Source organism: Thalassophryne amazonica, chromosome 10, assembly GCF_902500255.1.
Source record: "Thalassophryne amazonica chromosome 10, fThaAma1.1, whole genome shotgun sequence".
In the NCBI taxonomy this organism is placed as follows: Eukaryota; Metazoa; Chordata; class Actinopteri; order Batrachoidiformes; family Batrachoididae; genus Thalassophryne; species Thalassophryne amazonica.
The window spans coordinates 91,366,832-91,393,097 of record NC_047112.1 but is presented as its reverse complement, the minus strand read 5'-3'; the positions used below and the strand labels follow the sequence as shown (position 1 = coordinate 91,393,097).

The 26,266-nt window shown below is 41.1% G+C and overlaps 1 protein-coding gene across 2 annotated transcripts in view; it reads left to right on the top strand.

Moving 5' to 3' along the window:
- The window catches only part of kita (KIT proto-oncogene, receptor tyrosine kinase a), a 125,870-nt gene that overhangs the window by 54,456 nt on the left and 45,148 nt on the right, over positions 1 to 26,266 (top strand). The window contains exons 5-8 of one of the 2 annotated variants that reach the window (XM_034180502.1): positions 3,157 to 3,328; positions 15,188 to 15,374; positions 25,355 to 25,470; positions 25,647 to 25,761. In XM_034180502.1, coding sequence (XP_034036393.1) covers positions 3,157 to 3,328; positions 15,188 to 15,374; positions 25,355 to 25,470; positions 25,647 to 25,761 — 590 coding nt within the window. Of the gene's footprint in view, positions 1 to 3,135; positions 3,329 to 15,187; positions 15,375 to 25,354; positions 25,471 to 25,646; positions 25,762 to 26,266 lie in introns of both variants that reach the window. The other variant, XM_034180501.1, reaches the window with a different exon arrangement.

Sequence of the window (26,266 nt, the reverse complement as noted above, 5' to 3'; positions counted from 1 at the left end):
CTGAACCAGAACGCTGCTGAAACTGACCTCTCGCATGAGTCATGGACCTCGAGATGGCATGAGATTCACAACTGTGAAACAGCGAACAAGCTGCACTTTTTTTTCTATATGTAGGCCCTACTTTTTATCATAGCGTTTCCCTGGGTGTGACTTTAACAACAGAGTAGCACATGTGCACACCACACTGTGTGCTATTACTGAACATAAGGATTTTTAAATTCTAAAATAAGCAAGATGGACAAATAAATGTGAATTGGGCAACATATTGGGTGTTATTTGATGCAGTTTGGTCAAAAGAAATCATCTGATGAGCACAGACGGAGAAGTGAACAGTGGATTTTTGCAGGAAGCCCTCAGCTTGTCATCTGAATTGTGAGAACCGTTAAATTCCAAGAATAAGGAAGATTGACAAATAATCATACATTGGACAACATACAGTATAAAAAGTTATTTGGTGCAGTTTGGACAAAAGAAATCATTAAACCTTTATTTAAGCAGATAAAAACCCATTGAGATTGAGACCTCTTTCGCAAGGGTGACCTGGCCAAGAAAGGCAGCAGCACACGTTGTAATAGACAAGATAGACGACAACAGCAACAAGATGACCATTAAAATATGTAAAATGCAAGCAATCAACAAATAAAATCCAAAAGTTTCAGTTACAGTAACAATATATGAGTTTTTTTTTTTTAAATGACGGTTTATGATTTAAAACACAGGCACTGTTCAAAACATTTCTGTTATCGGTTTGTTAAAGTAGAGTGGAAAGCTTTCAGAGAAATCAGCCCTGACAGTTTCAGTTCAGACTGGAGGACATTCCAAGCAGAGGGAGCAGAAAACTGAAAGCTTTCTTTCCTGTTTCAGTTCCAACTCGAGGTACAAAAAACCCACAAAATATCATTTGAGTGTCGAGCATAACAGCTTTCAGTTCACAGAAGAAAACTGCATATATAAATAGGAACCAACCTAATAAGAGCCTTGTAAACTAGAGTCATCCAGTATGTGTATCACCTTAGGGCGCTGTCACACCTTGATGATTTAGCCAGCGTACACCAACGTATGAAAAATGCGCCAAATACGCTCGATACATTGAATACATTATGCAGCTGTCACACCATGATGATTTAGCCAGCATATGCTGACAGCCCTGTTTCCACCTAGCGGTCTGGACCAGTATGGTACGGGTCAGAACAGTTAAGTCTGGCTTTGTTTACATTTCCAATGCTGGCAGAACCCTTTTGTTTGGCAGGTGGAACACGTAATTTTGATGAACACATCATCGAGTGCACATCCGCTGTCGTGCTGTCTCGCCACTCCACACGGAGGCCAAACAGAGTTGTTTAACATTTTTTGAAATTTTATTTTATTTTATTTTTGTCTTGGTGGATCATGGAATTTATTTTCATCAGTGCAGAATGCTGAAGAGTCGACTGTGGCAAATGCTGGCATAAATGAATGAGGCGCTGTGCCTCTTTCAGCTTTTAAAAAAGTTACTTGTCTTGCTGTGGCACAAAGCACCTATGTCCTCTGGTTCAGGCTGGGAAAGGCACCAGGAGCAGACAAAACTTTAAAAATGCTACGTTTCTTCAGCCACGGCAAGGAACTAAAGTATTTTCAGACACCATTTTCCAAAATCAGGACGCTTTATGTGGGTACGTTTTTGTCAGGCTGTGATGATGAATCCGACTAAAATGAACAGGTTAGATTGAGACTTTATATTTACTCTGTGTGTGAATGGTTTTAATGTTTGAAACAGTCTGAACTGTTCGCATGACTGCATCTTTCAGTTGTTGAGCCAATCAATGGACAGCATCAATGGCCATATTTTGACTTATGAGTAACTTAAAAGAATCGTGTGTCAACCGTCGTATAACTTAAATGCAATTTATGGCCTGCATATGAGGAATGTATGAGCCACAAGCTGGCATACATCGAAAATATTGTGCATGCCCAAAATTTTTCAATGTACTCACTGTATTACGACGTATATCAACATGCTTCAATTTGTTCTTAATGTATACAAAAACTTACCCATAACTTATTAGACACCGGCGTGTGCCAGTGTTTATACGCTGGCTAAATCTTCAAGGTGTGACAGGGCTGTTAGATTCAAGGAATGCATACCAGCATTAGCATACAACTCACAGTGGTGAGTGAGGCAGCTACAACCAGTGATAAATCTCAGAGGTTGAAGCACACATCTGGTTGAAGCACACATATACACAACATCACCATAATCTAGTACAGTGTGCGCTTATCATGTCTACATCTGCTGGCCCGATGTGTTCAGTCAGCCCTGTGCGTGTGTCCAGCAAGCGGTGCACATGTCCAGCAAACAATATGTAACTTTAAAAGATAAATTAAATATTACTCTTACACCCTTTTAAATGATTAAAGCAGTTATCAAAACTGTTGCCAATTTTATGATTCTTGACAAATCAATAACTTGACTACTTGTTTAGTCTGTAAGTACTTCAAAGTTATGACTCACCAACTACCAATTATCAGCTGTAATTATGTTTTGGACCCGCCACTGTTGGTATTTTTCCATCTGTCACACAAAAGCCAACTTTTAACTGATTAAAATGTGTCCTCTTAAAACCACATAAGAAAAGCTGAGTTGTAGCCAGCTGCAGTGATAATTACACAGGACACAAAATCCCGCTGCCAAAAGAACTTCCCCACGTGAGAACATTTCATACCTGCTCATCTGTTATTCCAAAAATAAAACAGTAGAGTTCTGAGAACAGTCAAGCTCTGATCCGCATGGCAAAAATAACAAAGACACTTTTCATTATTTCAAATGTTGATGAATCATCCAGAAAGTTCAGCACTGGATCTTATTTGGAAGAGCAAATTGAATTTCAGCTTGATTTTTCCATGAGACTTTATATAATAGAATGTGAGTGATGCTCCTTCAGTGTTGTCAGACTCAACAGTGTCGCTGTTTGTTCTTGTGAGAGGGGTTCCAACATTTTGTTGTGTGAGCTTCAGCGGTTTGGCTCGAAGCAGCGGACCGCTGTCTGTGTGTCAGCCGCCGTGTGCATGCATGCTGGTGCATGTGTGTCTGTGTTTGAGTGCTTGGCAAGGACAGACAGGCGGGTTTAATCTCTAGAGATCTCTGGGCGTTGACAGGGTGCCGTCTGGTATCCACAGCAACCAGCAAAGGTTGACAGTGCTTCACGCATCCTGACGGAGCCCTTCACTCATGTGCGCAGCGCCACCCTGCACATCGCCGCAGTCAGGCCGCAAGATGCAGGATGGTACCACTGTGAGGCTCAGAATGAGAAGGGGAACAGTTCACAGTCAGTGTGGCTAGATGTTTATGGTAAGTGCATGAGCAGATTTTATTGACATGGTTTGAATGTTGCAAAATGTAACATGTCAGAATTCCCTCACGCAGATATGTTCAGTCCTATGTGATCGTCATTTAAATGAAGTGGATATTCTTCTGTGACCAGAAGAGGACTTACTTTGGGTATTTATCCAGAACATGCTGCGATGGGATCACAAGAGAGTGATGTGAAGGGGAGGGGGGGGGGGCTGGGGGAGTTAAGGTTAGGGTACAAATAGCAATTTTTTTGAAAAAGAGTCATGAAAATATTTTAAAAACCCAGTACTAGGGGAGCTATCCAAGATGGTGTCCAAGATGGCCACCAAAATAGGGTTTTTTTCACTAAAACACCAATGATTTCTGTCATTATTAAGTCTATTATGTATTTTAATGATAAGGGTCTGTTGGTGGCCATTTTGGACGCCATTTTGAATCCTAAACCCATGAATGAATTTAGTTTAGGCAAAAATGAGTTTGCTGTGACCTGCAATGGTCTTCCCATTGAATCTCTGTGATATTTAAGTTGTTTATATGTTGTGTAAAGGTGTTTTAGTGGAAAAAAAAAAACCCTATTTTGGTGGCCATCTTGGATAACTGGCTTGAGGCCAGTTTTTATTTTTGGGAACATCCTGATTGTGTTTTGGGTTCATCTAAGGACCCTGAAACAGTTCGTTTGGTTTAGTCCTGGGGGTGCAAAGGTAGTGGTCGTAGCTCCCCCAGTACAGTGACCTGCTAAAGTGGGCCACATGATGACATCATCTCGCATGACCAATCACAGCGTGTTCCAGACAAATCGCTAAACTAAGTTCTCTTCCGGTCACGGAAAAATATCCACTACCTTATTTAAAAGTGCAATATGACAGCCAATCTGAAAAAAGTCACAGAATTTCTTTTCACTTGTAGCCGATAATCCACAGAGGTCAAGCTGTGTCATTCAAAAGTAAATTTCCTGAAATTTAATCCTCTTGACCGCCAAATTACCTACAATAGCTGTAAAGCACTGTATCCCAAAACTGACTAATTGGGCTTTTTCCATTATCCATAGCCCATAGCACTAAAATGTAACATCAACAGATTGCCACCCACTGATTGGTCAGAGAGTGAAGTCACTGGAAGAGTCACGAGCGTGATGTCCGACACAAGAATCAAACTGCAACAACGTTACAGCGACCGTTCTTTTTCATTCATTTCAAGCAAGTTTTACATGATGACTATGCATTCAACCACACCGTGGTCTGTCAATGAGGTGCAGACATTCCTGTGTTTGGTGGCTGACGAGAGGATCCAAAGAGAGTTGGACGTGGCTTACCGAAACGAGAAGGTGTATCAGGAGTTTGCCTAGTTTTTGGCTGATCAGTGTTACCACAATGTAGGGAAAAGCACGAGTCCAAAGATACCTACCGTAAGAGTCCCAAAGATACCTACCGTAAGAGTCCCAAAGACACCTACTGTAAAGGTCCCAAAGACACCTCCTGTAAAAGTCCCAAAGACATCTATTGTAAAAGTCCCAAAGACACCTCCTGTAAAAGTCCCAAAGACATCTATTGTAAAAGTCCCAAAGACACCTATGATAATAGTCCAAAAGACACCTATGGTAAGAGTCCCAAAGACACCTACTGCAAGAGTCCCAAAGACAATTACTGTAAAAGTCCCAAAGACACCTGTGGTAAGAGTCCCAAAGACACCTAATGTAAAAGTCACAAAGTCACCTATGGTAATAGTCCCAAAGACACCTATTGTAAGAGTCCCACAGACACCTACTGCAGGTGTCCAAAGATACATACTGTAAGAATCCCAAAGACACCTACTGTAAACGTCCCAAAGACATCTATGATAATAGTCCCAAAGACACCTATGGTAAGAGTCCCAAAGACACCTACTGTAAAAGTCCCAAAGACACCTATTGTAAGAGTCCCATAGACACCTATGATAATAGTCCCAAAGACACCTATGGTAAGAGTCCCAAAGACACCTACTGCAAGAGTCCCAAAGACACCTACTGTAAAAGTCCCAAAGACACCTATGGTAAGAGTCCCAAAGACACCAACGGTAAAAGTCCCAAAGACACCTATGGTAAGAGTCCCAAAGACACCTACTGTAAAAGTCACAAAGTCACCTGTGGCAATAGTCCCAAAGACACCTATTGTAAGAGTCCCACAGACACCTACTGCAGGAGTCCCAGAGAGACCAACCATAAGAGTCCCAAATATACCTACTGTAAAAGTCCCAAAGACACCAACTGTAAAAGTCCCAAAGACACCTATGGTAAAAGTCCCAAACACACCTATGGTAAGCGTCCCAAAGACAAGTATGGTAAGAGTCCCCAAGACATCTACTGTAAAAGTCCCACAGACACCTATGGTAAAAGTCCCAAAGACACCTATGGTAAGAGTCCCAAAAGACACCTGTGGTAAGAGTCCCAAAGACACCTACTGTAAAAGTCCCAAAGACACCTATTGTAAGAGTCCCAAAGACACCTATTGTAAAAGTCCCAAAGACACCTATGATAATAGTCCCAAAGGCACCTATGATAAGAGTCCCAAAGACACCTACTGTAAGAGTCCCAAAGACACCTACTGCAAAAGTCCCAAAGACACAAACTGTAAAAGTCCCAAAGACACTTATGGTAAGAGTCCTGAAGACACCTACTGTAAAAGTCCCAAAGTCACCTACTGCAGGAGTCCAAAGATACATACCGTAAGAGTCCCAAAGACACCTACTGTAAAAGTCCCAAAGACACCAACTGTAAGATTCCCAAAGACACCGAATGCAGGAGTCCCAAAGACACCTACTGTAAGAGTCCCAAAGACATCTACTGTAAAACTCCCAAAGACGCCTATTTTAAACGTCCCTAAGACACCTACTGTCAAAGTCCCAAAGACACCTGTGGTAAGAGTCCCAAAGACATCTACTGTGAAAGTCCCAAAGACACCTATTTTAAAGTCCCAAAGACACCAACTGTAAACGTCCCAAAGACACCTATGGTAAGCGTCCCAAAGACACCTACTGTAAAAGTCCCAAAGACACCTATGGTAAGAGTCCCAAAGACAATAACCTTAAAAGTCCCAAAGACACCACCTGTAAAAGTCACAAAGACACCTATGGTAAGAGTCCCAAAGACACCTACTGTAAAAGTCCCACAGACACCTACTGTAAAAGTCCCAAAGACACCTATTGTAAAAGTCCCAAAAACACCTATTGTAAGAGTCCCAAAGACACCTACTGTAAAAGTCCCACAGACACCTTTGGTAAGAGTCCCAAAGACACCTACTGTAAAAGTCCTAAAGACAGCTATGGTGAAAGTCCCAAAAACACCTACTGTAAATGTCCTAAAGACTTCAACTGTAAAAGTCCCAAAGACACCTGTGGTAAGAGTCCCAAAGACACCTATGGTAAGAGTCCCCAAGACACCTACTGTAAAAGTCCCAAAGACACCTGTTGTAAAAGTCCCTAAGACACCTATGCTAAGAGTCCCAAAGACACCTACTGTAAGAGTCCCATAGACACCTATGGTAAGAGTCCCAAAGACAACTACTGTAAAAGTCCCAAAGACACCTATGGTAAGAGTCCCAAAGACACCTACTGTAAAAGTCCCAAAGACACCTATTGTGAAAGTCCCAAAAACACCATTTGTAAAAGTCCCAAATACACCTATGGTAAGAGTCCCAAAGACACCTGTGGTAAGAGTCCCAAAGACACCTATGGTAAGAGTCCCTAAGACACCTACTGTAAAGTCCCAAAGACACCTGTTGTAAAAGTCCCAAAGACTCCTATGATAATAGTCCCAAAGACACCTATGGTAAGAGTCCCAAAAACAACTACTGTAAAAGTCCCAAAGACACCTGTCGTAAGAGTCCCAAAGACATCTACTGTAAAAGTCCCACAGAGACCTATGGTAAGAGTCCCAAAGACACCTACCGTAAAAGTCTCAAAGACACCTATTGTAAAAGTACCTAAGACACCAACTGTAAAAGTCCCAAAGACACCTATTGTAAGAGTCTCACAGACACCTATGGTAAGAGTCCCAAAGACACCTGTGGTAAGAGTCCCAAAGACACCTATGGTAAGAGTCACAAAGACACCTACTGTAAAAGTCCCAAAGACACCTATGGTAAGAGTCCCAAAGACACCTACTGTAAAAGTCCCAAAGACACCTATTGTAAGAGTCTCACAGACACCTATGGTAAGAGTCCCACAGACACCTACTGCAGGGGTCCCACAGCCAGTTACTTCCTGCATTGGAACACAGATAAGCTCGAAATGTTTGTTGCTGGCCTTGGCAGATTGTGATGTCTTTATGATGCGGTATTGTATCACTTCCTGTTCCGGAGCACAGCGGTGTTTTGCTGTATCTGTTAGCTGTTTAATCTGCGCAGTTAGATTGATCTAGTTATCTAGATTACGATTTGTTTCCCAGTGTAATCTTTACGTGCCTTAATTAAAGCACTCCTTCTGCTGAATCACCTCTAAATTATTTACACATTATTTACTTTGCGTGTTTTTAGGAATCCGCTAGCTTAGCGTAGCTACTAGCTCTTAGCCGATTTAGCATGGCGGCTTCTCCTGTCTCTCCCGCACTTTTCTGCTCTGGGTGTGAAATGTTTAGTTATTCCTCGGCCTCCTTTAGCAGTAACGGTACTTGCAATAAGTGTAGCTTATTCGTAGCTTTGGAGGCCAGGCTGGGCGAATTGGAGACTCGGCTCCGCACCGTGGAAAATTCTACAGCTAACCAGGCCCCTGTAGTCGGTGTGGACCAAGGTAGCTTAGCCGCCGTTAGTTACCCCCTGGCAGATCCCGAGCAGCCGGGAAAGCAGGCTGACTGGGTGACTGTGAGGAGGAGGCGTAGCCCTAAACAGAAGCCCCGTGTACACCGCCAACCCGTTCACATCTCTAACCGTTTTTCCCCACTCGACGACACACCCGCCGAGGATCAAACTCTGGTTATTGGCGACTCTGTTTTGAGAAATGTGAAGTTAGTGACACCAGCAACCATAGTCAATTGTCTTCCGGGGGCCAGAGCAGGCGACATTGAAGGAAATTTGAAACTGCTGGCTAAGGCTAAGCATAATTTGGTAAGATTGTAATTCACGTCGGCAGTAATGACACCCGGTTACGCCAATCGGAGGTCACTAAAATTAACATTAAATCGGTGTGTAACTTTGCAAAAACAATGTCGGACTCTGTAGTTTTCTCTGGGCCCCTCCCCAATTAGACCAGGAGTGACATGTTTAGCCGCATGTTCTCCTTGAATTGCTGGCTGTCTGAGTGGTGTCCAAAACATGAGGTGGGCTTCATAGATAATTGGCAAAGCTTCTGGGGAAAACCTGGTCTTGTTAGGAGAGACGGCATCCATCCCACTTTGGATGGAGCAGCTCTCATTTCTAGAAATCTGGCCAATTTTCTTAAATCCTCCAAACCGTGACTATCCAGGGTTGGGACCAGGAAGCAGAGTTGTAGTCTTACACACCTCTCTGCAGCTTCTCTCCCCCTGCCATCCCCTCATTACCCCATCCCCGTAGAGACGGTGCCTGCTCCCAGACTACCAATAACCAGCAAAAATATATTTAAGCATAAAAATTCAAAAAGAAAAAATAATATAGCACCTTCAACTGCACCACAGACTAAAATAGTTAAATGTGGTCTATTAAACATTAGGTCTCTCTCTTCTAAGTCCCTGTTGGTAAATGATATAATAATTGATCAACATATTGATTTATTCTGCCTTACAGAAACCTGGTTACAGCAGGATGAATATGTTAGTTTAAATGAGTCAACACCCCTGAGTCACACTAACTGTCAGAATGCTCGTAGCACGGGCCGGGGCGGAGGATTAGCAGCAATCTTCCATTCCAGCTTATTAATTAATTAAAAACCCAGACAGAGCTTCAATTCATTTGAAAGCTTGACTCTTAGTCTTGTCCATCCAAATTGGAAGTCCCAAAAACCAGTTTTATTTGTTATTATCTATCGTCCACCTGGTCGTTACTGTGAGTTTCTCTGTGAATTTTCAGACCTTTTGTCTGACTTAGTGCTTAGCTCAGATAAGATAATTATAGTGGGCGATTTTAACATCCACACAGATGCTGAGAATGACAGCCTCAACACTGCATTTAATCTATTATTAGACTCTATTGGCTTTGCTCAAAAAGTAAATGAGTCCACCCACCACTTTAATCATATCTTAGATCTTGTTCTGACTTATGGTATGGAAATAGAAGACTTAACAGTATTCCCTGAAAACTCCCTTCTGTCTGATCATTTCTTAATAACATTTACATTTACTCTGATGGACTACCCAGCAGTGGGGAATAAGTTTCATTACACTAGAAGTCTTTCAGAAAGCGCTGTAACTAGGTTTAAGGATATGATTCCTTCTTTATGTTCTCTAATGCCATATACCAACACAGTGCAGAGTAGCTACCTAAACTCTATAAGTGAGATAGAGTATCTCGTCAATAGTTTTACATCCTCATTGAAGACAACTTTGGATGCTGTAGCTCCTCTGAAAAAGAGAGCTTTAAATCAGAAGTGCCTGACTCCGTGGTATAACTCACAAACTCGTAGCTTAAAGCAGATAACCCGTAAGTTGGAGAGGAAATGGCGTCTCACTAATTTAGAAGATCTTCACTTAGCCTGGAAAAAGAGTCTGTTGCTCTATAAAAAAGCCCTCCGTAAAGCTAGGACATCTTTCTACTCATCACTAATTGAAGAAAATAAGAACAACCCCAGGTTTCTTTTCAGCACTGTAGCCAGGCTGACAAAGAGTCAGAGCTCTATTGAGCTGAGTATTCCATTGACTTTAACTAGTAATGACTTCATGACTTTCTTTGCTAACAAAATTTTAACTATTAGAGAAAAAATTACTCATAACCATCCCAAAGACGTATCGTTATCTTTGGCTGCTTTCAGTGATGCCGGTATTTGGTTAGACTCTTTCTCTCCGATTGTTCTGTCTGAGTTATTTTCATTAGTTACTTCATCCAAACCATCAACATGTTTATTAGACCCCATTCCTACCAGGCTGCTCAAGGAAGCCCTACCATTATTTAATGCTTCGATCTTAAATATGATCAATCTATCTTTGTTAGTTGGCTATGTACCACAGGCTTTTAAGGTGGCAGTAATTAAACCATTACTTGAAAAGCCATCACTTGACCCAGCTGTCTTAGCTAATTATAGGCCAATCTCCAACCTTCCTTTTCTCTCAAAAATTCTTGAAAGGGTAGTTGTAAAACAGCTAACTGATCATCTGCAGAGGAATGGTCTATTTGAAGAGTTTCAGTCAGGTTTTAGAATTCATCATAGTACAGAAACAGCATTAGTGAAGGTTACAAATGGTCTTCTTATGGCCTCGGACAGTGGACTCATCTCTGTGCTTGTTCTGTTAGACCTCAGTGCTGCTTTTGATACTGTTGACCATAAAATTTTATTACAGAGATTAGAGCATGCCATAGGTATTAAAGGCACTGCGCTGCGGTGGTTTGAATCATATTTGTCTAATAGATTACAATTTGTTCATGTAAATGGGGAATCTTCTTCACAGACTAAAGTTAATTATGGAGTTCCACAAGGTTCTGTGCTAGGACCAATTTTATTCACTTTATACATGCTTCCCTTAGGCAGTATTATTAGACAGTATTGCTTAAATTTTCATTGTTACGCAGATGATACCCAGCTTTATCTATCCATGAAGCCAGAGGACACACACCAATTAGCTAAACTGCAGGATTGTCTTACAGACATAAAGACATGGATGACCTCTAATTTCCTGCTTTTAAACTCAGATAAAACTGAAGGTATTGTACTTAGCCCCACAAATCTTAGAAACATGGTGTCTAACCAGATCCTTACTCTGGATGGCATTACCCTGACCTCTAGTAATACTGTGAGAAATCTTGGAGTCATTTTTGATCAGGATATGTCATTCAAAGCGCATATTAAACAAATATGTAGGACTGCTTTTTTGCATTTACGCAATATCTCTAAAATCAGAAAGGTCTTGTCTCAGAGTGATGCTGAAAAACTAATTCATGCATTTATTTCCTCTAGGCTGGACTATTGTAATTCATTATTATCAGGTTGTCCTAAAAGTTCCCTAAAAAGCCTTCAGTTAATTCAAAATGCTGCAGCTAGAGTACTGACGGGGACTAGAAGGAGAGAGCATATCTCACCCATATTGGCCTCTCTTCATTGGCTTCCTGTTAATTCTAGAATAGAATTTAAAATTCTTCTTCTTACTTATAAGGTTTTGAATAATCAGGTCCCATCTTATCTTAGGGACCTCGTAGTACCATATCACCCCAATAGAGCGCTTCGCTCTCAGACTGCAGGCTTACTTGTAGTTCCTAGGGTTTGTAAGAGTAGAATGGGAGGCAGAGCCTTCAGCTTTCAGGCTCCTCTCCTGTGGAACCAGCTCCCAATTCAGATCAGGGAGACAGACACCCTCTCTACTTTTAAGATTAGGCTTAAAACTTTCCTTTTTGCTAAAGCTTATAGTTAGGGCTGGATCAGGTGACCATGAACCATCCCTTAGTTATGCTGCTATAGACATAGACTGCTGGGGGGTTCCCATGATGCATTGTTTCTTTCTCTTTTTGCTCTGTATGCACCACTCTGCATTTAATCATTAGTGATCGATCTCTGCTCCCCTCCACAGCATGTCTTTTTCCTGGTTCTCTCCCTCAGCCCCAACCAGTCCCAGCAGAAGACTGCCCCTCCCTGAGCCTGGTTCTGCTGGAGGTTTCTTCCTGTTAAAAGGGAGTTTTTCCTTCCCACTGTAGCCAAGTGCTTGCTCACAGGGGGTCGTTTTGACCGTTGGGGTTTTACATAATTATTGTATGGCCTTGCCTTACAATATAAAGCGCCTTGGGGCAACTGTTTGTTGTGATTTGGCGCTATATAAAAAAATTGATTGATTGATTGATTGATGATCAGTTGTCTCTGGGATTCTATATTCACGTGCCGCTCACGCCGGAAACACATTTGAACGGCGGGAAGATGAGGTTGCACTGCCATGTGATCGTGTTCGCAGCATTCCCAGGGCAGGTCGGATATATCATACTGCGGCCAAGAAGCTGCACAAACTCATCGGCCATGTCGAACCGTGGCCGAATGTTGCGATCGAGACAGTCTTCACACCAGCGGCCGAATGTCATCGAATGCCGGACGAGTGCAGGTGCCACCCATGAACATCCAACACCACTTGAGGGGCACTTAGAAAATTCGGGGCCATTCACGCTGTCCTCACAAAAATAGAGAGCAGGCGACCACTTTCGAGCTGGCTGTGCAAATGGCCCCACATTTTCTCAGTGCCCCACGAGTATGTTGCCAAGCAACACAAATGGTGTTGGGTGTGCAGGCACTACTGCATGGCTGTCATGTCCATAATGGCACAGCTGACAGCTGTGGAACACCATGGCATATCGCAAACCCACACCACCACAACAGAGATGCAAATAAGAATTCAACCCGGCTTCGTGTCACAGCGCCAGTCTGCCAGCCGACTGGACAGGCATGTCACGTGATACGCGATCGCAATGTCCACGGTCCATCCATTATGTGACAGCTTGACTGACAGCCTCACAGAAAAATCAGCGTGGCCGGCTCAATTGCCCCACAGCCTGGAGCCGTGACTCCATCTATGTGAGTGTGTTGCTGCAATGGGAAGGTGGGCGTGTCACGTGTCGATGATGTATTGATTGACATGGTCACACGTGCACACACTCACTACAGCTATGCGTTTGTAAGGGGACTGTGATTGACATGTAATCACGTTATGGGTTGGATGACATTTGAAATCACGTAGGGAGGGGGCTGACCACCGCTCACAGCCAGTTGCGGTCCTGCCACGCCATATTACAGCCACGGCGTCAGCCTAAGGCAAAGCTGGGGGACACATATTGTCATATGTGCTCCAATCACCCATGTGCAAGGCACGGTGCTGCACGCGTTTCCGCAAACGATGACGACATGTGGAAAAATAAAAACAAACTGCATCAGAGCGCACGGCGATGAGCTACAGTCAAAGCTGCACCTGACCGCCCCGCCATCACTAAGCAGCTGGGAAACACATATCGTGCCATGTAGAATTTCACGTAACGAGACGCCACATGTCACCTTTGCAGAATAATGCAAATAAACTCAGTGTTTTTAAAGAAGTCTATAGATGTTTCCTGCTCTGGGTGCGTTTGTCCCACGAACAACCACCAAAATAAGTGAACAACAGGAAGTGAACCTCATGAGGTCATTGTAAATGGAAACCTTTGCAAGAACAACAGCAACAAAAATAACTGTATTAACCGGTTACTGTTATTTTAAAATAATGATTCTGTTCCAGAAAATTAAAAAAAAAAATGACGTTTCTGGTTTTATTTTCATTCACAGCAAAATACCAAAAGTTTCTGTTTTTCAATTTCGTTCCACAAACCAGTTCAAAGCCTTGTTTTAACTGTATTTTTTTTTTCTTTTAATTACTGGAATTGGAGAACATGCTGTTCATTTAAATTGATTCACAAGACTGCTTCAAGTATCAGCAATTTGACTTTTATATTGATCCACTGTATATTAAACTAAATTCCAAAGAGGGGAGGAACCAGTTTTTAACTTCAACATTTTACTTTATTTCATGACCAGAGGTCATGAAAGTTTTCCAAACAAACATCACATCTTGCATGAGACTAAATTAAAACATCTACCATTGAGAAATAAAGTGAATATGGGAATTCTGAAACATGTCACATGGCTTTACTGCCACAATACTGTAATTTGACATTTGAATGTGACAAATGCAAAGATTTCAGTTACCTGCTTCCAAACTCGCCTCTGGAAATTTACATGAATTAAATATGAAACTGTTGCCTCACATGAAAATAGCAGCCTCAAGATTCAGACAATAATAGCAGACTGATGTGCAAGTGTTCAAAGAAGTGAAATTACATCCAGCTTCATTACACATTGAAAGTTTGATGTTTATCCACAAACTATAAAAATCTTATATTTCCATGTGTCAGTCAATGCCTGTGTCTCCTTTTCATTTCCATCTTGCTAATAAAAAAATAATCTCTTTATGTGCACACTGTTGTTTTGATATTGAACTCAAAGTGCTACACATTAGCAGTACAGTAATTAGCATTTAAGCTAATGTGTAACAGCCATATTTTATTTAGAGTTTTCATTTGTCCTGCTTTGTCACACATGTCTATTTCATACATGTTTTCTAAGGACATTCACATGAAGTGGGTAGACAAAATCCATGTCCTAAGAAAGAACAGTTTTAGGAAGTGGTGTTTTTTACCGTTAGTATGTACATTTTTCCCTGTGTGACCCACTGTAGTTATTCACAGTTTATTTGAACATTTCTAGTGGTAACTTCAAATGTGATAATGGGTGTTTTTCATTCATGATCAACTTTTCAACCCCTGGTTTAGAAAAAGGTTTTTAGTAACATAAAATGCTTCCTAATTCTTCATAAAAAGTAAGTCCCTTCGGCTGTTCCCTTGTTTTGCACTTGGGGTCGCCATAGCAAATCCAAGGTGGATCTGCATGTTGAATTGGCACAAGTTTTACTCCGGATGCCCTTCCTGACGCAACTCCACATTATATGGAGAAATGTGGCAGGGGTGGGATTTGAACCCAGAACCTTCTGCACTGAAACCAAGCGCATTAACCACTTGGCCACCACTCCTGCTTTCCTAATTCTTCATATTGGTTGCAAATTTGAAATAGGCTTTATAGTTCTTGAAGGTTAACAGTTTAAAAAAATGTATACATGTGATAGACGCTAAAGTATAAACTTCATTTTACATCCGCAAATCCTGAAAGTTTTTTTGTTTTTGTTTTTGTTTTTTTTTCCAGAAAATGGATTCATCAACATAACAGCCACAAGCAATAGCACCATCCATGTCCGTTCAGGAGACAGTTTGTCCCTCAGTGTTGACATGATGGCTTATCCAAAACCGCACCTGTCATCCTGGAGCTTCACAGGCCTTGAGCTAAGAAACACCACTGACCATGTGATCACCACCAATGGTCATGAATACAGGTGTGACATCACACATGGACACTCACTTAATCCCTGCCTTTACTATAAATGTATTTATTATGTCCCCACAATGGAATTTAGAATGTTTGTTTTGGAGGTTGTTATAGGTCAGAGGAGAAGTCGGTACAACAGCTGCAGTTGTCACACTTAACTGAGACATGTGCCTAAGAACCAGAATGCTTCAGGCCTTCCTTTTAGAATTGGCAAAAACTGTCAGAACTTGAATGTCTTTCATACTAAAAGAAACCATAATTCAACACCTGCAGGAATACCTCCCTGCTGCAGACAGACGTGTTGGATATTTCAAAAGGCAGCGTGTTCAGCATGAGACTTCAAAAGGCTGCAATAAACTTGTACTTGGCCCTTCATGACCTCAGGGTGTTTTGTGCATTTTGTACATACCCCAAAATGACATCATGAAAAAGTTTTTTTTTTTTTTTTTTTTTTTGCAAATGTATTAAAAATAACAAACTAAGAAATCACATGTACATAAGTATTCACAGGCTTTGCTCAATATTTTGTTGATGCATCTTTAACAGCAATTACAGCCTCAAGTCTTCTTGAATATCAATCAATCAATCAATCAATTTTTTTATATAGCGCCAAATCACAACAAACAGTTGCCCCAAGGCGCTTTATATTGTAAGGCAAGGCCATACAATAATTATGTAAAACCCCAACGGTCAAAACGACCCCCTGTGAGCAAGCACTTGGCTACAGTGGGAAGGAAAAACTCCCTTTTAACAGGAAGAAACCTCCAGCAGAACCAGGCTCAGGGAGGGGCAGTCTTCTGCTGGGACTGGTTGGGGCTGAGGGAGAGAACCAGGAAAAAGATATAAGTTTGGTGCACCTATTTTTGGACAGTTTTGTTCATTCCTCTTTGCAGCACTTCTCAAGCTCCATGAGGTTGGCTGGGGAGCGTCAGTGCACAGCCATTTTCAGATCTCTCCAGAGATGTTCAATCAGATTCTGGTCTGGGCTCTGGCTGGGCAACTCAAGGACATTCACACAGTTGTCCTGAAGCCACTCCTTCGATATCTTGGCTGTGTGCTTTGGTGCATTGTCCTGCTGAAAGATGAACCGTCAATCCAGTCTGAGGTCAAGAGCGCTCTGGAGCAGGTTTTCATCCAGGATGTCTCTGTACATTGCTGTATTCATCTTCCCCTCAATTCTGACAAGTCTCCCAGGGATGGTGCCTGGTTTCCTCCAAACATGACGTCTGGCATTCATGCCAAAGAGTTCAATCTCTGTCTCATCATACCAGAGAATTTTTTTTCTCATGGTCTGAGTCTTTCAGGTGCCTTTTGGCAAACTCCATATGGGCTGCCATGTGCCTTTTACTAAAGAGTAGCTTCCGTCTGGAAACTCTACCACACAGACCTGATTGGTGGATTGCTGCAGAGATGGTTGTCCTTCTGGAAGGTTTTCTTCTCTCCACAGAGGAATGCTGGAGCTCTGATAGAGTGACCATCAGGTTCTTGGTTATCTCCCTGACAAAGGCCCTTCTCCCACCATCACTCAGTTTATACGGGAGGCCAGCTCTTGGAAGAGTCCTGGTGGATCCAAACGTCTTCCACTTACAGATGATGGAGGCCACTGTGCTCATTGGGACCATCAAAGCAGCAGAAATGTTTCTGTACCCTTCTCCAAATTTGTGCCTCGAGACAATCCTGTCTCGGAGGTCTACAGACAATTCCTTTGACTTCATGCTTGGTTTGTGCTCTGACATGCACTGTCAACTGTGGGACCTTATATGCAGACAGGTGTGTACCTTTCCAAATTATGTCCAGTCAAATATATTTACCCCAGATGGACTCCAATTAAACTGTAGAAACATCTGAAGGATGATCACTAGAAACAGGATGCACCTGAGTTCAAGTTTGAGCATCATAGCAAAACCCGTGAATTCTAATGTACGTGTGATTTCTTGTTTTTTATTATTATTATTATTATTATTATTATTATTATTATTATTATTATTATTAAATAAATTATCAAAAAAAACTATATTTACATTGTCATTATGGGGTTTGTGTGTAGAATTGTGAAGAAATTTTTTGTCGCTGTAACATAAAAAAATGTGGAAAAAGTACAGAGCTGTGAATACTTTCAAGGATGTAATTATGTCTAGTCATACAGATACAGATTCTTGATCCTTACTGTAACCAGTACAATGAAAGGTAAGGTGCAAGCCTTTCAGTGCAAATATTAACCTGAGTAAACCACGTGCAGACTTTAAAGGTTTGCAGAAGACAAGAAAAAATTATCATAACATTTAACTGAATGAAAGAGGTATGTCCAGAACACAAATTAAAAACAAAAAACGTATAAGAACGTAGTAGCATAAAAGAGATTGCATATGTACAAAACTGTGGATATTTCAGTGGCAGTGGATATTGCACATTTTACAAATATTGCACTGATTTCAAGTGTGGCATGTGGCATGTCTGTCTGGTTCCAGTGGCATTCAAAGCTCTAACAGCAGTTGTGTAGAAATTGTTTTTCAGTCTATTTGTTCTTGCTTTCATGGCCCTGTACCATCTGCCTGATGGCAGTCGCTCAAATGGAGAGTGGCCAGGGTGGGATGAGTCCTTTCGGATGGTGTTGGCTCTCCTGAGACAGTAAGAGCCATGAAGATCCTCCAGTGTGGGTAAAGTTGTAATTGTCAGTTAACAATTACAACTGTACAATTACAGTTACAATTGTACTTTAACACCAGCCAAGTGCTAATGTTAAATTAGCACTTGGCTGGTGTTAACACCATCATTTCTGAGTGTAATATGACGTTCATCCACAGTCTTCACCAGCCCCGGTGATTTTTTTTTAAAAATGAATTGCTAATGTTCATTATTTGTCATGCTGTGAGATTATCTAGCTGACTCAGCAATATCACTGCCAAGTATTCAGAGAACTGATTTGTTAGAACAATAATTTTATTGTCACTATTATTAGTTGCAGGGAAACAATCATGATGATGTTTTGATGTATTTGTTTACATGATTTGGGGTGGGCGCGGGGTCACTGAGTGGGCCTAGTATATCAGACTCACCAAATGGGCAGCGCAGTCTCGTTTGAGGACGAGCGCTAAAGGGTTAAAATATGGCGCATATGACGCAATAATCCTACATCTGGGGGCAGCCCTGTCTGAGTTTTTGGGATAAATTACACAGTAAAAAAAGTGAAAATGCAAAGAAAAAGTGATGATCCGATGTAAAGAGGACGTGTTGCGGTTTGTTTACGACCCGGAGCACAAACATGTCGAGGCGGTTGTGCAGGCAAGAGAACGTAGCTACTCTGGTTAGCTGTGTAGGCTAACACTTACCGACACGACGTCTCCCATTTGCCTCATCTTCCCTTCTCCACTGGGAACCATAAGAAACTGCACTTTTCACAACTGCTTCGGTGATTGCAGACAAAAACGAAACAGTACACCATTTTTCCGTGTGAAGTTATGCTGTGTTTGTATTGTGCAAAGGGATGAACTGTCCCCAGAAGTGGTCAAATCCCGCAGGGTTCAAACAAGACTGTGCTGCGCTATTGGTACAATGCCTTAGCTTCCAGTTGTGTTTATCACGGATCTGCCATAAATTGCCAGTTTCATGTGTTTTAGTCAATTTGATGGCCAACAATTTGCTTTTTTCTCTCTCTCTCTGTGTTCTTCTGGTAAACACTTTTTACTGTGCAACAAACGATTATTTGGATCATCGATGAATCTGATGGGGTTTCAACACGATTAATCGATTAATCGGATTAGAGGGGAATTTTTTTTTAAATGTGCCAGGGAAATAATTTTTCTCTCCTTCCATCACTTTATTTAACAACAGAACATTATTTTAAAACTTAAAATACTTGAAAATCAACAAATCGTCAAATGTCCCTTGGCTGTTGAAATATAAAATAATAAAGAATAAAACAGTTTATAATAAAGAACAAAAATAATTATTTCAAATGGCATTGCTTTATCAAAGTGCTGAGTTGCCATAAAACATTGAAACATATAAATGTTATAAAATATATGGTGAAAAAAGAAGTATTTTTGTTGCTGCAAATGAGCAATTAGCATAACCAGTTAACCATAAAACCTAAATCAAAAACTGTAGCCTGACACATTATATGTGTAACATGCTCTGTATAACTTGTAAACTATGTGGTCATTTCACAATGACACATCACCTCTAAATTATTTACACATTATTCACTTTGCGTGTTTTTAGGAATCCGCTAGCTTAGCGTAGCTACTAGCTCTTAGCCGATTTAGCATGGCGGCTTCTCCTGTCTCTCCTGCACTTTTCTGCTCTGGGTGTGAAATGTTTAGTTATTCCTCGGCCTCCTTTAGCAGTAACGGTACTTGTAATAAGTGTAGCTTATTCGTAGCTTTGGAGGCCAGGCTGGGCGAATTGGAGACTCGGCTCCGCACCGTGGAAAATTCTACAGCTAACCAGGCCCCTGTAGTCGGTGTGGACCAAGGTAGCTTAGCCGCCGTTAGTTACCCCCTGGCAGATCCCGAGCAGCCGGGAAAGCAGGCTGACTGGGTGACTGTGAGGAGGAGGCGTAGCCCTAAACAGAAGCCCCGTGTACACCGCCAACCCGTTCACATCTCTAACCGTTTTTCCCCACCCGGCGACACACCCGCCGAGGATCAAACTCTGGTTATTGGCGACTCTGTTTTGCGAAATGTGAAGTTAGCGACACCAGCAACCATAGTCAATTGTCTTCCGGGGGCCAGAGCAGGCGACATTGAAGGAAATTTGAAACTGCCGGCTAAGGCTAAGCGTAAATTTGGTAAGATTGTAATTCACGTCGGCAGTAATGACACCCGGTTACGCCAATCGGAGGTCACTAAAATTAACATTAAATCGGTGTGTAACTTTGCAAAAACAATGTCGGACTCTGTAGTTTTCTCTGGGCCCCTCCCCAATCAGACTGGGAGTGACATGTTTAGCCGCATGTTCTCCTTGAATTGCTGGCTGTCTGAGTGGTGTCCAAAAAATGAGGTGGGCTTCATAGATAATTGGCAAAGCTTCTGGGGAAAACCTGGTCTTGTTAGGAGAGACGGCATCCATCCCACTTTGGATGGAGCAGCTCTCATTTCTAGAAATCTGGCCAATTTTCTTAAATCCTCCAAACCGTGATTATCCAGGGTTGGGACCAGGAAGCAGAGTTGTAGTCTTACACACCTCTCTGCAGCTTCTCTCCCCCTGCCATCCCCTCATTACCCCATCCCCGTAGAGACGGTGCCTGCTCCCAGACTACCAATAACCAGCAAAAATCTATTTAAGCATAAAAATTCAAAAAGAAAAAATAATATAGCACCTTCAACTGCACCACAGACTAAAACAGTTAAATGTGGTCTATTAAACATTAGGTCTCTCTCTTCTAAGTCCCTGTTGGTAAATGATATAATAATTGATCAACATATTGATTTATTCTGCCTTACAGAAACCTGGTTACAGCAGGATGAATATGTTAGTTTAAATGAGTCAACACCCCCGAGTCACACTAACTGTCAGAATGCTCGTAGCACGGGCCGGGGCGGAGGATTAGCAGCAATCTTCCATTCCAGCTTATTAATTAATCAAAAACCCAGACAGAGCTTTAATTCATTTGAAAGCTTGACTCTTAGTCTTGTCCATCCAAATTGGAAGTCCCAAAAACCAGTTTTATTTGTTATTATCTATCGTCCACCTGGTCGTTACTGTGAGTTTCTCTGTGAATTTTCAGACCTTTTGTCTGACTTAGTGCTTAGCTCAGATAAGATAATTATAGTGGGCGATTTTAACATCCACACAGATGCTGAGAATGACAGCCTCAACACTGCATTTAATCTATTATTAGGCTCTATTGGCTTTGCTCAAAAAGTAAATGAGTCCACCCACCACTTTAATCATATCTTAGATCTTGTTCTGACTTATGGTATGGAAATAGAAGACTTAACAGTATTCCCTGAAAACTCCCTTCTGTCTGATCATTTCTTAATAACATTTACATTTACTCTGATGGACTACCCAGCAGTGGGGAATAAGTTTCATTACACTAGAAGTCTTTCAGAAAGCGCTGTAACAAGGTTTAAGGATATGATTCCTTCTTTATGTTCTCTAATGCCATATACCAACACAGTGCAGAGTAGCTACCTAAACTCTGTAAGTGAGATAGAGTATCTCATCAATAGTTTTACATCCTCATTGAAGACAACTTTGGATGCTGTAGCTCCTCTAAAAAGAGAGCTTTAAATCAGAAGTGCCTGACTCCGTGGTATAACTCACAAACTCGTAGCTTAAAGCAGATAACCCGTAAGTTGGAGAGGAAATGGCGTCTCACTAATTTAGAAGATCTTCACTTAGCCTGGAAAAAGAGACTGTTGCTCTATAAAAAAAAGCCCTCCGTAAAGCTAGGACATCTTTCTACTCATCACTAATTGAAGAAAATAAGAACAACCCCAGGTTTCTTTTCAGCACTGTAGCCAGGCTGACAAAGAGTCAGAGCTCTATTGAGCTGAGTATTCCATTAACTTTAACTAGTAATGACTTCATGACTTTCTTTGCTAACAAAATTTTAACTATTAGAGAAAAAATTACTCATAACCATCCCAAAGACGTATCGTTATCTTTGGCTGCTTTCAGTGATGCCGGTATTTGGTTAGACTCTTTCTCTCCGATTGTTCTGTCTGAGTTATTTTCATTAGTTACTTCATCCAAACCATCAACATGTTTATTAGACCCCATTCCTACCAGGCTGCTCAAGGAAGCCCTACCATTATTTAATGCTTCGATCTTAAATATGATCAATCTATCTTTGTTAGTTGGCTATGTACCACAGGCTTTTAAGGTGGCAGTAATTAAACCATTACTTAAAAAGCCATCACTTGACCCAGCTATCTTAGCTAATTATAGGCCAATCTCCAACCTTCCTTTTCTCTCAAAAATTCTTGAAAGGGTAGTTGTAAAACAGCTAACTGATCATCTGCAGAGGAATGGTCTATTTGAAGAGTTTCAGTCAGGTTTTAGAATTCATCATAGTACAGAAACAGCATTAGTGAAGGTTACAAATGATCTTCTTATGGCCTCGGACAGTGGACTCATCTCTGTGCTTGTTCTGTTAGACCTCAGTGCTGCTTTTGATACTGTTGACCATAAAGTTTTATTACAGAGATTAGAGCATGCCATAGGTATTAAAGGCACTGCGCTGCGGTGGTTTGAATCATATTTGTCTAATAGATTACAATTTGTTCATGTAAATGGGGAATCTTCTTCACAGACTAAAGTTAATTATGGAGTTCCACAAGGTTCTGTGCTAGGACCAATTTTATTCACTTTATACATGCTTCCCTTAGGCAGTATTATTAGACGGTATTGCTTAAATTTTCATTGTTACGCAGATGATACCCAGCTTTATCTATCTGTTGGGTATTTTCTCCTCCAAACATTCTTAACCTTTGATAAGACAAACAGAGTCAAGAAACACCAGTGAGACAGAAAGTCAAATTAATCACGCGCGGAGTGCAGCCAGGCTGTACACCAAGGCTACACTAAAGTCTGGCCTGTGCTCCCGCTCTTTTTATTAGAGAAGCCCTCATTACATCATAAAACTTGTCCTAAGGGTGGGGGAAGGATGACGCAAGACAAGTTTCTTCCCGTAACATAAACACATACGTCAATAAGTGCAGCTGTAAGGAAAAACAGTTTCTTTCTTTTACTCTTATCGTCGAAGGTCAGCACATCCCGTTCGTCTGTTGCAGTTATCAGCTGTTGTGCATCTGCCTGGAGTGTCCTGGTCTTCACACTAAGCATCACATCACAACAGTCAAATCAACCTTCAGTTCTTTTACTCCCAGTCGTTAGCGGCTACAAAAACAAGTTGTATAATAATAATAAGTACATCCAGCTCTTCATTCCCAGTTCAGATTGACCCCAGCATGCTAAAACAGAGTTGAATAACAAATACATTCTCAGGGTTACTTTTAAGACAGGTGCATAACAGCACAATAACGTTTTCATAAGAAAGAAGACAAAGGTACAAATGTTTAACAGTGATAACATATATATATATATATATATATATAAAATCCTTAACACTATCCATGAAGCCAGAGGACACACACCAATTAGCTAAACTGCAGGATTGTTTTACAGACATAAAGACATGGATGACCTCTAATTTCCTGCTTTTAAACTCAGATAAAACTGAAGTTATTGTACTTGGCCCCACAAATCTTAGAAACATGGTGTCTAACCAGATCCTTTCTCTGGATGGCATTACCCTGACCTCTAGTAATACTGTGAGAAATCTTGGAGTCATTTTTGATCAGGATATGTCATTCAAAGCGCATATTAAACAAATATGTAGGACTGCTTTTTTGCATTTACGCAATATCTCTAAAATCAGAAAGGTCTTGTCTCAGAGTGATGCTGAAAAACTAATTCATGCATTTATTTCCTCTAGGCTGGACTATTGTAATTCATTGTTATCAGGTTGTCCTAAAAGTTCCCTAAAAAGCCTTCAGTTAATTCAAAATGCTGCAGCTAGAGTACTGACGGGGACTAGAAGGAGAGAGCATATCTCACCCATATAGGCCTCTTTTCATTGGCTTCCTGTTAATTCTAGAATAGAATTTAAAATTCTTCTTCTTACTTATAAGGTTTTGAATAATCAGGTCCCATCTTATCTTAGGGACCTCGTAGTACCATATCACCCCAATAGAGCGCTTCGCTCTCAGACTGCAGGCTTACTTGTAGTTCCTAGGGTTTCTAAGAGTAGAATGGGAGGCAGAGCCTTCAGCTTTCAGGCTCCTCTCCTGTGGAACCAGCTCCCAATTCAGATCAGGGAGACAGACACCCTCTCTACTTTTAAGATTAGGCTTAAAACTTTCCTTTTTGCTAAAGCTTATAGTTAGGGCTGGATCAGGTGACCCTGAACCATCCCTTAGTTATGCTGCTATAGACGTAGACTGCTGGGGGGTTCCCATGATGCACTGTTTCTTTCTCTTTTTGCTCTGTATGCACCACTCTGCATTTAATCATTAGTGATCGATCTCTGCTCCCCTCCACAGCATGTCTTTTTCCTGGTTCTCTCCCTCAGCCCCAACCAGTCCCAGCAGAAGACTGCCCCTCCCTGAGCCTGGTTCTGCTGGAGGTTTCTTCCTGTTAAAAGGGAGTTTTTCCTTCCCACTGTAGCCAAGTGCTTGCTCACAGGGGGTCGTTTTGACCGTTGGGGTTTTACATAATTATTGTATGGCCTTGCCTTACAATATAAAGCGCCTTGGGGAAACTGTTTGTTGTGATTTGGCGCTATATAAAAAAATTGATTGAATTGAATTGAAATTATTCGTTATTATTACTATTATTATTGTTCCTATTATTATTAATATATAAATTAAAATAAATTAAAAAATATTATAATTTGTAATACATTTGACTCTTTTACGACAACAAACGCTGAGCCATTAATTATTATACAGAAAAATGCATAAACATTCTGAAATGCCAACAGCTTAATGCTAACTTTAACACTGAAAACCCCATAGACATTCTAATGCGTTAGCATCGGCGTTAGCATAAAATACATCTATCAACTGTTTCAGAAGACCATAACAGGTCAGTTTAACATAAAAAGGGTAAATATTCCTCACAGACATATGCTCTTTAGGGTTTTAGTGGGGAAAAATTAAGATAAAGCGAAATAAAATAAATGAAACCGCAGCAGCTCGAAGCACTCCTTCATTGGTTCAAGAGTCAAAGCAAGGCTCGGTTGATTATGTGGAAGAAACGAAACATTTGCGGTAAAACAAAGTTATTTAGCAACTAATCGATGACTAAATTAGTTGACAACTATTTTAATAATCGATTAACTCAATTCGCTGTTTCAGCTCTGGTATGAATCTGATGACAAGATCATAATTGCAGTGTTCATTTGAGCTTTGGAATTGCAGCGAGCAGATGTACTAAAACTTGACTTTTTTGTTTGTTTGGATTTTGCATTTTCAGATACAGCAGCGAACTGAGGCTGGTGCGACTGAAAATATCCGAGAGTGGAGTTTACACCTTCCAAGCCTCCAACGGAGAAGCATCAGTAAATCAGACATTTACCATCTTTGTGATCAGTAAGTTGTGCTGTCATTGTATTTGTAATTCATAATCATTAGCCCAGACTGATTTAAACGTTGGTGACGGACATGCTGAAGTGTCACTGACCTTATTTTACCAAGTCAGGATGAAGAACAGTGCCTTCGATTCATGTGCCGGCTGACTTACTCTGACATTTACCTGTGTTTGTTAGGTAAACCTGAGATTGTATCTCATGAGGGCCCAGTGGATGGACAGGTGCGCTGTGTAGCGGAGGGGTTTCCTGCCCCCCTGATCACCTGGTATTACTGTGAGCAGCCATATGTCAGGTGAGCTCAGAACAAAAGGCACGGGCTTTTATTTCCACTTCTACAAAAACATTAGAAACAGCAGTAGAGAAATGTCCAAACATCCAACAAAAACAAAATGTCAGTGAAGAAACTCTTCAGTTGTGAAGTGATAAATCATTTTTATGCACATTACATACACTTCAAATAATAAGCCAAATCAACATTATCAACACGCATCTTGTTCACGCTTACCCAATTTAGTAAACAAAGCATGGAAGCTGCATTTCCTGAGTGGGTGATCTATTTATATCTTGCTCTTAAAGTTAAATTAGCAGCTTTAAGCAGCGTTAAAGCAGCATGCCGGGTCCACATTGTTCTGTGGAGGGTCCAGTACATGAGTGGGAACAAGACACCGCACATCGCACTTGTGATCCGACATACGTCCTACACAGGACGTGCTGAGTGGACGAAATTAGTAAGTTAGAATTATTTTTACTTTAATCTATTACATATCTAAATAAACCCAACCAAATATTCAATAATG